The sequence below is a fragment of the Tachypleus tridentatus genome, chromosome 5 (genome assembly GCF_004210375.1).
Source record: "Tachypleus tridentatus isolate NWPU-2018 chromosome 5, ASM421037v1, whole genome shotgun sequence".
In the NCBI taxonomy this organism is placed as follows: domain Eukaryota; kingdom Metazoa; phylum Arthropoda; class Merostomata; order Xiphosura; family Limulidae; genus Tachypleus; species Tachypleus tridentatus.
Window position 1 is genome coordinate 11408790 of NC_134829.1, and position 13689 is coordinate 11422478.

The following is a 13689-nucleotide window of genomic DNA, read 5'->3' on the forward strand; positions in this document are numbered from 1 at the left end:
GCACACAAATCACGTTATTCTGTTGTTGAACAAAACAATATTGCGCAGTTCAATCATCATGAAACTGCCGGTTTTCGTCGTCAACTTTTCTTTTACGATAACCTGCCATTTTTATTACAAAATAATATCAAAATAGGGCTCGTAAGTAAATCTCAAAGAACAATTGGAATGCGTGAGATTTTGTAATTATGGAAATATTACGTCATTGTGCCAATGATTAAAGGCCTATGCATTAACGAGATTTGCTTATTAAATTTTCTTTATTGCTCAAGACAAATATGGAACCATCCAGTATCTAATCTAATGCGTATTCTTTTATTGCGCTTAATCTTCGCGCAGGCATGAACTCTCTATGTTTGACTTTCCCATTGGACATCGTGGGCCACTTGGCGACTCGTCGTGGGCCAAATTTGGCCCACGAGCCAGGCTTTGTGCACCACTTATGTATAGAAATAGCATAGAGAAAATAACAAATATATTCAGTATTGCTGAAAAAGTTTGATATGTATTTAAAAAATTTCAAAGATTACACAAAAGAAATCTGAGATTTTTGAGATGAAGAAAAGTATGTTATAGTACAGAAACTATAACATGTACAAAACAGTTAAGAGGTTGGATGATTCAGTCTATCTCATTTTAAGTGTTAAAACAAATATTTATTTTGGAACACATTGTGAAGGTTCCTTAATATACTGTATATTTCCATACATAAGCAAACTTACTGATCTGATCTTCTTAAAAATCAGATCAGAAAAACACTGAGGAATTCTTGAAATTGGATCAGTGTCAGTGGTTGATAGAGAGATTGATCACAGGATCTGTAATTATCCACATAATCAAAGGACAAATGTGAAGTTATCTGTTCTTTCTCTGGAAGGGAAAAACCAAAAACAAAATCACATAATGGGAGTAGTCAGACAAAATCATTGAAAGATGAAAGATTGCCTTTCACAGAAAGTTAGCAGTGCTTTACAATTACTAACACTCATTCTATATTCTATGAAAAGAAGATTTTTTTCAGAGAATATTAAGTCTATAACTATGAAAAATGATACAAAAGTTTAGACTTCTGAAAATATTTTAATATATAAATAAATAAAGCTTACTGTCCAATCAGGATGAACTAGAACATCTGTCATCTCTAAGACAAGAGTGTATGGAGGCTGGAAGTATGGCTCTGTTAGTGGATCTGGCAGAAGTCTCTCACGTGATGGATCTTTAATCATCTGTCATAAATATAATCAAACAAAAATTTTATTTATTTTTATATAACTACAGTTGTTACTCTTAAACACTTATATTTAATTTTTTTACTCACATACAACTCAATTACTAAGCTTGATAAATTATAATGGATTTTTGTGGTGCTGATGTAAATATCATGATTTATTATTATTTTGGTTATTCAAATGTGTATTTTGTTTCGTAACCTCCACATGTGAATTTTTTTAAGACTTAGCAACGTATAACAAGCAGCAACCAAGTAGAAAGTTCATAACTATAAGAGATAACTGTTTGCTTTACTTCTTTATTTACTCTTTTGTTAAAAAAAGTAAGTTTAAAATCATGTTTGTAAATAATATGTTATAATTGAAATGTGTTTGTATTTTACAAAATAATAGTACATTAAAACACAGCCAAAACAGGTCACTTTGTAAAGACTAAAGGTTAGTTTTATATTCTTGGACATGGTAACATGAGCGCATGTGCACCATATTACTTGTATCTTAACCAGCAATAACTGAAAAGTCAATATAATAAACATATATAAATGTATAATATTATGACATTTAAGCTACTTAGATTAAACATTTGTGATTGAGTTATAATATGTAGTCACTCTAGAAAGAAAAAAACAATTTATATTTATTTCCTGATTTTTTTATGGTGGTTACAAGATAACTCAAAATGCAAATATCAAGATAGTAATTCTTTTCTCTACATTATTTAAAATTTATGTTGAAAAAATTAAAGATGACTAATTAGGGTACTGTATAAAAATTTATATCAGAAGATTTTAGGTTAAGTAACTATCAAATGCATTCATTTTGTTATTTTTAACTTTCAGTTTGTTATTCTATGTTATTATTCAGTTTAAATTTTATGCTATCTTTTCTTATTACTCTTTATTTCAAAATCTCTAAACTATCATTATAGTTTTATAATTACCTTTTTATTTCATATTTCAGTAACTGAATTTGGATTGTATTACATTAAATGTTTAAAATCTGAAATAGTTCTTTGAAACTGAAGATATTTCTGTACAGATATCTAAGAAATAAAGATCTGATAATGTATTATAATGCAACTGTTCAGTTTTTCTAAAGATTTTAAGAAAAGTATTATATTGTTCATTTATTACCTACATTTGGGAATTATGAAAAACATAGATTTCTCTATTGAGGTGACAGTCCACCAAAACATGTTTAAATAGGATATCAGAAGTTAACTCTTTAATTGTACTCCCACCCATTTGTATTTTAACGTAAAACCTAAATGTTACTAACTTAGTAACTTAAATTTTGTGTAGCAGATGATTCAACAACTGGTACAAATTAGTCTACCATCAACTGTAAAGATAATGAAACAAAAAAGGACATTTCAGATGGAAGGTACTACAGTAAACTAAAGTGCTACAATATTATTTTGTGTTATAATAAAGTGCTATTCAAATACAAACTAGCTAGAAAAAATAAAATTATATTAGCTAAAAACCTCAATGAAAACTAAACTTCATATTCACAAAATAATATTAAAATTTATAAAATCATCTAAATCTGAAGTGAAACATTAACTTTGGGCTCCTTGAAGCTAGTCTTCCCTGACTGCTCTTAGCTTCAGCATTGTGTTATATTTTAAAACCTTATCACAATAAATTAATACATAATCCCTTATATTACAATATTACAAAATATTTCATCTAATGTTTTAAATTTAAATCTGAAAACTTGTATCAACATATAAAAAACAACTAGTTATATGCTTTATTCCTTTGTATGTCTTGAGTAAGTTTTATACAGTAAGATGTACTCAAATATTTGTCATAGTGAAAGGTTTCTCTCCCTTAAGAAAGCATGATTCCTACACAAAAGTATGCAAACTAAACACTTGCCTTGTCATAGTACCTGATTTCCTTGTATGTCCTAAGGACGTAAGATTTCAACACTGACACTGGGAAATAAAGATCAAAACCTTGGTAAGTTATATTTACTTCCATCTAGCATGTAGTATTTTACATTAAGATTTTTAAATAATTAAATAACTTTCACATAACAGTTAAATTATTACACAATATATCTTATGTACTGAGCATTTATCATAAAAAAGATGTGACTTTCTGAATGAATCACAAGAGCTTCCCACATAGGTGAACTATAAGCTATCAAAACAGAGTGCAGTTAGTAACAATAGGGCAAAAAGGAGTAAATTTTATCTTCAGAAATGCTGAAAATAATTTTAAAGAGGTTATAATTGTTATGTCACTAGTTGGTTAAAGAGGTTATAATTCCATTGTTATGTCACTAGTTGGCATATTTCGAATATTTCAGTCACTAGGTTTCCAGACTTTACAAAAATCAGTTATTGTACAAGATACTTCAGTCAATATCCTTTCAGATTGCAAAAATCATTTACCATGCAACATACTTTTTTTGCTTTTGTGCAAATTAACCAAGAGCCTTTTTATTTATTTAAATGAAAAGCTTTTGCTATACATTTATTTATAAACCTTATCAAAAGTCTAAGGTGATCAAACTGGATCCAGATTACTGTGTTTTAATTCTTACCCCTTGTGTGTATGGAATACATGTAAATGATATTGGATAAATGCAATCAAAAGTGGATCCAAATTCTAATTATTAGTATACTGAATGCATGTTAAGAAGAACTGAGTAAAGAGTGAATCCCAGATTACTATGTTTGAATGCTTACCACTTGTACATAGAGCATCTTTGAAGTGATATTTGGTAAATGTATTTAGTAAACTGGAGCTAGACTAGCTTGTTTTACCTTTGCCACTAGTACCAGTATACAAATGAAGCAATATTAAGTAAAACATAACAGTGATAACTGTAAGATATATAGACAATTTCCAACTATAACTTTTATATAGTTTTATCTGGAAGTAGACATTTTGGTGGGTTTTGGTTTTGTACTTTTTTTTAAACAAATGCTGCACTCTAGAATGGGGGAAAAAAATAAAGATAACTGATTTTAGTTATAGCTACTGAGTTATAACAAGGTTAAGATCATTTACAAACTAATCAAACCTAACTTTGCACATACATCTCATACTCTGTTGTATAACCTGTCTTTAAACAGTACATCATGAAACCAACGAGTTAAGAGATTATAAAATAATATACATTTAAGTATCAAACTGGAACGCAATAAATATTTACACAATGAAACAAGTAGCTGTTAAAAATACTCACTTTCACTGAATTCATCCTTGATCTAGAAAAAACCAAATAAAAACAAAACACCATCAAGTTATATATATTTAACAAATTGTACATATGTTCAATATATAATAAAACTGCATTTCACTGCTACAGGATGTATATAAATTAATTTATTATTGCCTAATAACAAATTGAAACAAATGAAAAGAAAAAAAAATGCTGCACTAAATGAAAATATCTTTCCAATACTGCAGTTTTTTGTTTATTATTTTTTAATTTATCTTGTTTCAGCTTGTTTTTGCATTATAACAAACTATAATTAGTCAGAGGTTTGGATTTGCTGTTTTTAACCCAATCCTTCCTCTTGATTTTGTTTACTTTATCAGTATTAGTTTTCTTTAACACACACAGGCCATTTTAAACAAAATGTGACAACTAAGACTAAATGATGTATGTGCTTTTTTCTGTCTTCTTTGGGATCAAACTTTATATTTTAGTAGGCATACTGATAAAACAGATTTATTCCCCCAAGGAAAAAACTGTTAAAAATTCTTTGGTCATACCAAAGAAAACACTGGATTTAAATGTGACAAAAATGTCCACACTATTACTTGGCAAAAGTGGAGACTACAATAAAAAGTTGCACAATCTCATAAATAACATAAATGGTGGAAGCGCATTTCATATGACCATTAGAAAAAATATTTCAGGTTTCTGAAAAAGGATTACTAATTCTAGTTTAGCTTATGTTAAATAATTTATCCAAGAAAGATATATGGCCCAATCTCTATCAAGGAATGACAAAGGTAAAAAGCAAAAAACAAAGTAATGTGACAAATATGATATGAAGAGATACTGTGGAGATGACAACCTTCCATGGACAAGTCTAAATAAACTAGCCAGATGAGTTCATGAGCCCAATAAGTGAGGGTAACAGGTTACAGAACACTAGAAATTGGAAAGTTCCTGGGAATAAGGAGTTAGGAACACAAACCTCATAAGGAAGCAAAACGTGGCACATAACATCTGAAGGAATGAACCAGATAATGAAGTCTAAATGGACTGGAATCGAAGTACAGGTGAGAAATGGAAAGTAAGGAAATGGGTGTGAAAGCCAGAACACAATTGCTGGTAGCATAGGTCCTACACAGGAAGGGCCAGAATCAAGATAAAAGATTAGATAGGAGAAATGGTAAGGATGTGAGTAACATGAAAGATATAAACACTTGAAGAACGACAACCACAAGTAAGAAGAAGGAATCAGATCATAATTAACAGAAGGTAAATGGAACCTTACGATAAAGGCTGTAATGAAAAATGAAAGAGAGCATAAGGAGCTACACTGAAATTTCAATAGACAAAGCAAAGGAAAAGAACAAGAGAAAACAAAACCCAGAAGAAAAAGAAGGAGACTGAAAAGGCTTCCTGAGAGTTGGAGGCAAATGAAGTGGACAAGACTTTGTAAAACTAGCAGGGAAATAATAGAGAAGGAAGAGGAAAAAAAGAGTGGGAAAGAAAGAAACCACAATGAAGAGACCAAAGTTGGAGGTATACTAACATTAGTGTAAAATTGTCATGAAAGAAAATATTATGCATTGGGAAGAGAGGATGTAAAACATGGAGTTATACCATGGGGTGGGACAATGAACAAGACAAAACTACATGTAAAGATAGAGAGTAGAAAGATCCATAAAATTAGGGACCCATTTAGTGATGTGGATCTTGTTGGAAGATAATTGAACATCACCAGATGGAAGGAGCAAGGAAGAAGGCAAAGATTACGTGATGAGAGTGGCCTCACAAAAAGAGACCCAGGATTTAAAAGCACAAAGACCATGTGTTGGTTCCCCCTGTGATATAAGACTACAGTGTAGAGATAGAAGTGTACCACCATCCCTGTTGGAGAGGAAGATGGAACAAGGCTCAACAACCAAAGACTCAAGAAACATGATATGGAAAAAGACTAGTTAATTGACTAGAGACTAAAATTCTCCTGAGAGTCAAGGTAAGAACCTCAGCTCCTTTAAGAGGAGTATTAGAACAGACATAAATCTGAATGAGATGGAGTAAGTAGAAACCCAGCCATAGTCTGCTCTCTGTTCAACAACCAAGTTAGGATCTGAGGAGAAGGTTCACTGATGAAAGATCATTCACTAAAGGGAAAGTTACAAGTCCAACCAATGGGAATGAGAGCTTCCATGGACGTCCACATCCCGAAAGAGAAAGAACATATCAAGTTGTAAGAAAGGTGAGGGATGTGTGAACTACTTGCTCCAAGCCCAAAGACAGAGAGGACAAAGTTAGGCCCAGCTGAGGCTGTAAGTAAGACTCCCCCTCCAATGAATGGGGTATTAAGATGGTGGTCAGAAAGGACTTCCCCTTCATCATAAGGAAATCAACACATTTTGCATCTTGTAGGTACAAAGGAGTGTAGACCCTAGACAAAGAACAGGAAGAAGCAAGTAGGAACCAGTCAAACCAGAGAAGAATGAAAGAAAGACTCATTAAGTGCTGAAAGCAAAAATTTGCATTTCCTGACAAAACGTGCAAAGCCACCTCATATCATGAACATAGGAAAATGAATCAAAGCTAAGTTCAGCCATATGAATAGGAAAGAAACAAACACATCAGTGAAGTAATAAGGCAAATTTTAAGTACCACATTAACAAAAATTAAGGGATGGTACAGTTGAACACTCATGAAAAAAAATTCAGGTAGAGCAATGAATATATATTATTAGTAGTAATGATATGTTATGTACCAACTATCAAAACACACCCAGTAAACACAGGACTGAAAAACATCAAATGGGCAAAACATAAAAAAAATTTTGTCCATAAAGAATGTAAAAAACTATTAATATGCCAACTGACAAACATTACTGAGAAAACACAATAATAAGTAATAACTAAAGTACTAGATAGAAAAAGTAACCTAGTTCACAAGGACATATAATTAAGTCCTACACTGACTAAAATTAAGAGAAGGTACATACTTAAAAATGAGAAATATTTCTTCAAAGAGAATAAAAAAATTATTTGTTATTAGTAGTAATGATATGAAAGGTACAAACTACCAAATTAGCAACATACTTATAAAGGAAATGGACAAACTATCTAAATTTACCCAGTCCACAAAGTACATAATAAAAATGAATGTACAAAACTGAGAAAAATTACTGAAAAAAACACAAAAATAATCAACATCTAACATACCATTCCAGAAAATGAACTGAGGAAAGAAAGGACATAATGAAGTGTGACACTGACAAACAGGGATGAGAAAGCATATAGTTAAGAACTACATGAAAAACAAATTACACAAATAGAACAATGAATTAATTTGATAAGTAGTTAATATATGCAACATACAATCAAAACATATCTAGGGAAAGTACTTGCTAATAAGAAGTTAAAAAATACATGAAAAACAAGTTACACCAATAGAACAATGAATTAATTTTATAAGTAGTTAATATATGCAACATACAATCAAAACATATCTCGGGAAAGTACTTGCTGATAAGAAATAAAAAAATACATAAAATTAATGAATGTACATAACAATTTACCAACATTACAAAGAAATAAATCATCTTACTTACAATTAAACTAAAGTAATGCAGACTAAAGTCCAAGCATTGATGATGTGGAATACGCAAGTTTCCCGTGAATAAAGAAGAGAAAAATCATGCAAATGCCACTAGATCTGGGTATACCACTGGTATAGAAATTTAATGTAAAGAGTACATGTTGAAAAACATCACCACAAATGAGAAAATGTAGAGCTTGAGCAAGAAATGAAGAGAAGAACAAGAAATCTCTCCCAATTTAAAAATATGGCATCTAGCAACTGGGAAAAGGTACCAGAAAAATGAATGATCAAAGTGGCAACTCAACATGTGTTCTCTTCTTCAGAAACACTTACAAAGAAGAAAATGCAAACTGAATATAATACTTTAACCCCATGAACCAAGGCATTGTACTACTTCAGAAGACAAAGTTAAACCTGTGTCCTGGGAAGTCCTGTCATGGTAATATACGTGGCTACAGGAAATCTCAAACTCGTATGAAAACATGTAGAATTTGGGAATGATAAAATTTCAAATGCGAATTAACAGAAACAAATGAAATTAATCATAAAAATTTAAAATTGTTGAACAAACTTTATTGAAAATGTGAAAAAAGCACAATCAAAAACTGTAGTCACACTTGGAAAACTAAACATATTTAAACTGTTTCACATCAATCCACATAGGAAAAATTAATCAAGAATAGCAGATGAGTTAGCTGCACAATATTACTGGTGTAGAGTGGCACATATTCAGAAAAAATGCAAAACTGGTGGGGTATGAAGACTAATGCATAGTTTAGAGTCAGACAACAACCTTGATAACTTTTTTGTTTTACAAACTATAAAGTAGAACAGCAGTTTTTAAGTGCTAATCTTTGTACCAGTGCTGGTTTACATGGAGATTTTAGTCTGTCCATAAGACAGTTGATAAAAAATTTGTTTTTAAAATATACCAGAGTTTATTATTTTATAATGTAATACAAAATTACTTTAAGAAGTTACTCTTGTACAAAATATTCAATGAAATTTGGGATCAGAATTAGCTGACCCTCAAAAAGAAAAAGGTTGAGAACCACTGCATTAGAAAGTATAGAAAAAGACATACCACAATGTAAACACACACAAGTGCACAACAGATTAAAAAAGTATAAGACACCACAATATAAATATAAGTAATGCATATTAGGTACTGAAAGCTACCACAGTGTAAACACAAACAGTCTCTGTGTCAAGGTATATTAGTCTGTAGTTTATGTTCTGTGTTTTAGCTACTAATCTGCCACCATCTTTAAGAAACTCTTGAAGACTATAAGTAGTGGCATATCCAGGATTTGAACCTGGTCTTTCTTGTTAGAAGGGTTGGAGTTCTTCCTATCCATTCATCCAGGGTTACTCCAAGACAGCTTTAATAACTACTAAATTGTTTCAGAAGGGGTACCAAGGTTTGCTGGCTTCTATAAAATGTTACCAGTCACATGAATTAGAAGACTTATTTTATATATTACTATTCCAAAGCCTTGTATCTCTACAGCAGTCCAAATTCTAATTTTTATTTGTCTTCTTGTTTCTTCAATGTATTGGCAACTTCATTCACAAGAAATGTTGTAAACAGTGTTTTGGATGGTATTGTATTAATTAAAGAATACATGATCCACCTGAACAGGCAACATTAAGTAATACAATTCATGAGGAAAAGTTCCCATTTTGAGATATGATGGTCACAAAAACTCATACAGCAGGAGTTCAACAACAAACCAACAGACATAGGTAAAAACTTGAATAAGAAACCTAAAATTCACCTAAACACCTCACACAAAACCCACAAACATCTACCTCATCAAGAAATAAAGACACAGGTAAATCTCTGAACAAGAAATCCAATACAATAAGTACTTCAAAAAGAAATTCTCAAGAACAGATTAATACCTTGATAAGAAACCAATATATACAGATAAACACCTCAACAAAATATAAAAAAATATGGAAATACCTCAGCAAGAAATGATGACACAGGTAAACGTAAATATCTTGATATGAAACTCAAAAATTCAGGTAAATACAATGACTATAAACAAATCACCCCATAAAGAAAGACACCATCATAAGCTGCCTAGTCTTTAGAATTTACAAGATTTGTACAAAATATGGAAAAAAGAAAATCACATCACTCTGAACATTCATGTCACAATTTAAGTAGATCATGGAATACAAATTTCTTGTTGTTTATGTTTATGTATATTACATAAAAAATAACTAATTATATTTTGTATATGTTAGAATACTCCAAATACCATATTTTACATGAAACTGCACGTAATTCATCTTGAAAGCCTTGATGAGAGTTACAAAAATGTATAGAGCACATACAGAAGCCAGTTTTTGTAAACTGAAAATGCCAAAATGTTAATTAGGATGACTAAATACCTGTGTAGTATTGAGAACAAAGGTGTAAGATTTTGTAAAGACAGTTTGAAAATTAGTGGGAGCAAATAACACCCATTGTACTTACAGTAATACAATGACATCACACTTCTACCTGCAGTAACATAACATTAATGTTCAGCTGCATTGTGAACACTTACCACATTTCCATTTTCATCTCTGAGAGGAGCTCCTGCAATTAGAAAGAACAGTAATTACAACTTGATTTGTCATGATCATAGGAATAAAGCAACATACAAACTGAATTTTAAAACAACTTGTACTTTACTTTTGACAGAAGAACTCCTGGAATAAGAAAAAAAAAAATTAACAGAAGAGATTGACTTTTACAAGATACTGGTACAGATATGGTGTGTTAAATAAACACACAAAAATAAATCAAACTTTGCAAAGTATCTGTCACACCATGGTTGAAGAATAAGGTATAACAAGTAATAAGACAAAAACTAATTAATCTTTAGGAAGCACTTTTCATACCCTGTGAGGTAGATATGTTACATCTATTATTTCATTACTGAATGAAGGTAACAGTGTATCATACAAACACTTGAAATATACTTGAAAGTTTCACTACAGCTGCTTTAAAAAATATAGTTTGTCTACTTCTTACTGTACTGATAGATTTTTAACTTTCTTAATGTGTGTTTTTGTGTCAAAGAAGTTCTACTTGTTCAATGACTGACAATTGTATGTGAGTGTGTGTATATGTATATACATGAGGCAAATGTACAATATGAAACATGATCAATGACTAATATAAATTAATTTAAATTAATACACTAAAATATAACTTATACTTTAAATATTTTACAGTCCCTTTTATAATGCAGCTTTATATCTTGAAAAAATTGTGTTCAATAGTGTTACACCATTTTGAATCTGAACAATTGTATGAGAAATGACTTTCTGTTGATATTTATGTGCAGTTCTAATGTTACTCTGTATTTTAAGAAACCAATGTTTAACAGTACACAATAACTATTTCAATAAAGATTGCTCAGGTCCCAAATTGCAATAAAATATTTATTAAATAACTTACTATACAAGATCAAAACACTGACACTGGGCAGTGTAACATATTCTACATTTCGATGTTTTACTGTGTCATCATCAGGAGTGAAATATTTTTCAAGAGTTAAGAACCATATGTTCAAATTACAGTTAACAGAACAGCCTATGTTACTGAGGTAATTAATTACACTATGTAACACAAATTTTGTTTCTGGATAGTATGTGTTATTTCTTAATTGCTTATGTTGTAAAAGTACAGAAAAAGGCCATTATTTCATTCAAACGTTGCTTTTGTGTCCTGGATAATGAAATTTAGAAATTAACCTATTTTCTATGTAAAAACAGGCAAATTTGCAGATTTCCATAAGATCTGAATAAAACAACATATGAATCAAGATTTCCATGTATTTATACTAAAGTTAAACAAAAATGTTTAGTGAGTAGTTTTTTGAGATTTGCAACTGCTTTCTCTCCGGCAGAGTGGGTACAGGAAGCTCAGGATGATGGAAGGTCCAGATACATGATAGCAGATGCATTCTTGCCAGCCCAACACTTGGAAGGGTCCACCATGCAGAAGTAGCAATTGCTTTAGTGGTCAGTGGGTTCACGCCAAATTCGTGGAATAGTGAACTTCATGGCTTTTTTTCCCCTCTGTACCATCCTTCTAAAGAGCAAATTAAAATTGTTATTATGAAAAATAGATTTATTTCATCCACAACTAATGTGTAAGAGGTTCATGCAAAATATTTTATGTGATATTTTTTCTATACTATTGGAAATTTAAAAAAAAGATTTAAATCTTAAAAGGTCTAAAATTTGTATAATATAAAATCTTACTATTCAAGCAAGCAAAAATTGTCTCTCTTACCTTCTAGAGTGTTTTTGCAGTGCTTGCAGGTAAAATAAGGTGCCCAGGGTTTATCTCGATCCCTGACAGGCATGCCAAAATATACCTTGTAGGTTTCACACATCTTAGCAGATGCTGTCACAGAATACTTTTTCGCTCTTGTCTTGATAAATTGGCCACATACATAGCAGAATGCATCTGGAGAATGCTTGCAGCTTCTTGATGCCATCTCTGATAAAATCAGATAGGTCTATGTGTCTACTTAGGAAGCTAGAAAAACACTGAAGTGGTGAGTCCCAGTATATATATCACTATGGAAAGTTCTAGAAAACTCTAAAAGGTTCTTGAAAATTCTCATAAGTTTTACAACACTCTAGAAAGTTCTTGAAACCTCTTATAAGTTTGAGAAAATTCTCTATCAGCAACTCAGCACTGAATCTACCTAGAATGTTCTAGAAAATGGGTAAATTTGAAAATTTCATTAACCATGTCACAAAAGCAAAGTTTAAAGAGAAAAATAGGTCTTTTCCATTTACTTTAGGCATAAGCAATTGGAAAATAACACTTTCTGCCCAGGAACAAGAAAAAGTAAAAATTTTGTTACATAGTGTTACCAATACATGTTAAATCATTTCCGTCATGCTGTCATATCAGAAATATATCAGCGTACCTAATTCACATTTTGGGTTTTAATTCTTCTGTGTTTAAAGCTTCAGTTTCAAAACTGTTCATGAACAAAGAACATAATAATGGAAAGTCCCTAATTAAATCTTTTTCATGTTTATAAACTGTACTCTCAACTTTAAAAAATGAATTTTTAATACATACATCAATAAAGTTAATCTGTATCAACTATTTTTTAAGTTAAATTCTTATTATATTTATTCTTAAAATATGCAAAGGTTTTATTCACAGGTACTTTGGTGAATAGTGAAGCAACATCAAAATACATTAGTTTCATTTTGATCTTTTGACAAACATTACACAATTTTTAACTGCCTACTTATTCTCATCCCTTAGTGATAGGAGTTTTGTTATACTTACTGTTTAATACAATAGTTCTAAAACTATCCCATTCTCACGGACTTCATGCATAGCATAAAACTAGATAATACAAAATTACTTGAAATTAATCTTTGCTTTTTATATGGTATTACAATGGTATCACACCTTTTTCCATACCCTTCCCTGACATAAATGTTATTTTCTGATGATTTGATCTATCCTTATAATGTAACATTGAACTCTTTCCTATACTACTATGAGAAATTGCAAAATATTTTTGTAATAGGGATAAACCAGGAATTTCACAAAAATGCTGGAATACTCAAAACCTATCTCAATAGCTAAGACTGTTAAAATATTGATAACAGCAAAATAGTTAATTTTCTGATTGTTAGATAAAAATTCAAA

At 30.8% G+C, this 13689-nt stretch overlaps 1 protein-coding gene across 2 annotated transcripts in view; it reads right to left on the reverse strand.

Moving 5' to 3' along the window:
* LOC143250513 (mitochondrial import inner membrane translocase subunit TIM50-like) overlaps nucleotides 1-13689 on the reverse strand; it is a 42193-nt gene that overhangs the window by 21756 nt on the left and 6748 nt on the right. For both annotated transcript variants that reach the window (XM_076501162.1, XM_076501161.1), the window contains exons 2-5: nucleotides 10559-10590; nucleotides 4434-4455; nucleotides 3113-3171; nucleotides 1107-1226 (exon numbers count right to left, since the gene is read on the reverse strand). In XM_076501162.1, the coding sequence (XP_076357277.1) occupies nucleotides 1107-1226; nucleotides 3113-3171; nucleotides 4434-4455; nucleotides 10559-10590 (233 nt within the window). The remainder of the gene's footprint in view (nucleotides 1-1106; nucleotides 1227-3112; nucleotides 3172-4433; nucleotides 4456-10558; nucleotides 10591-13689) is intronic.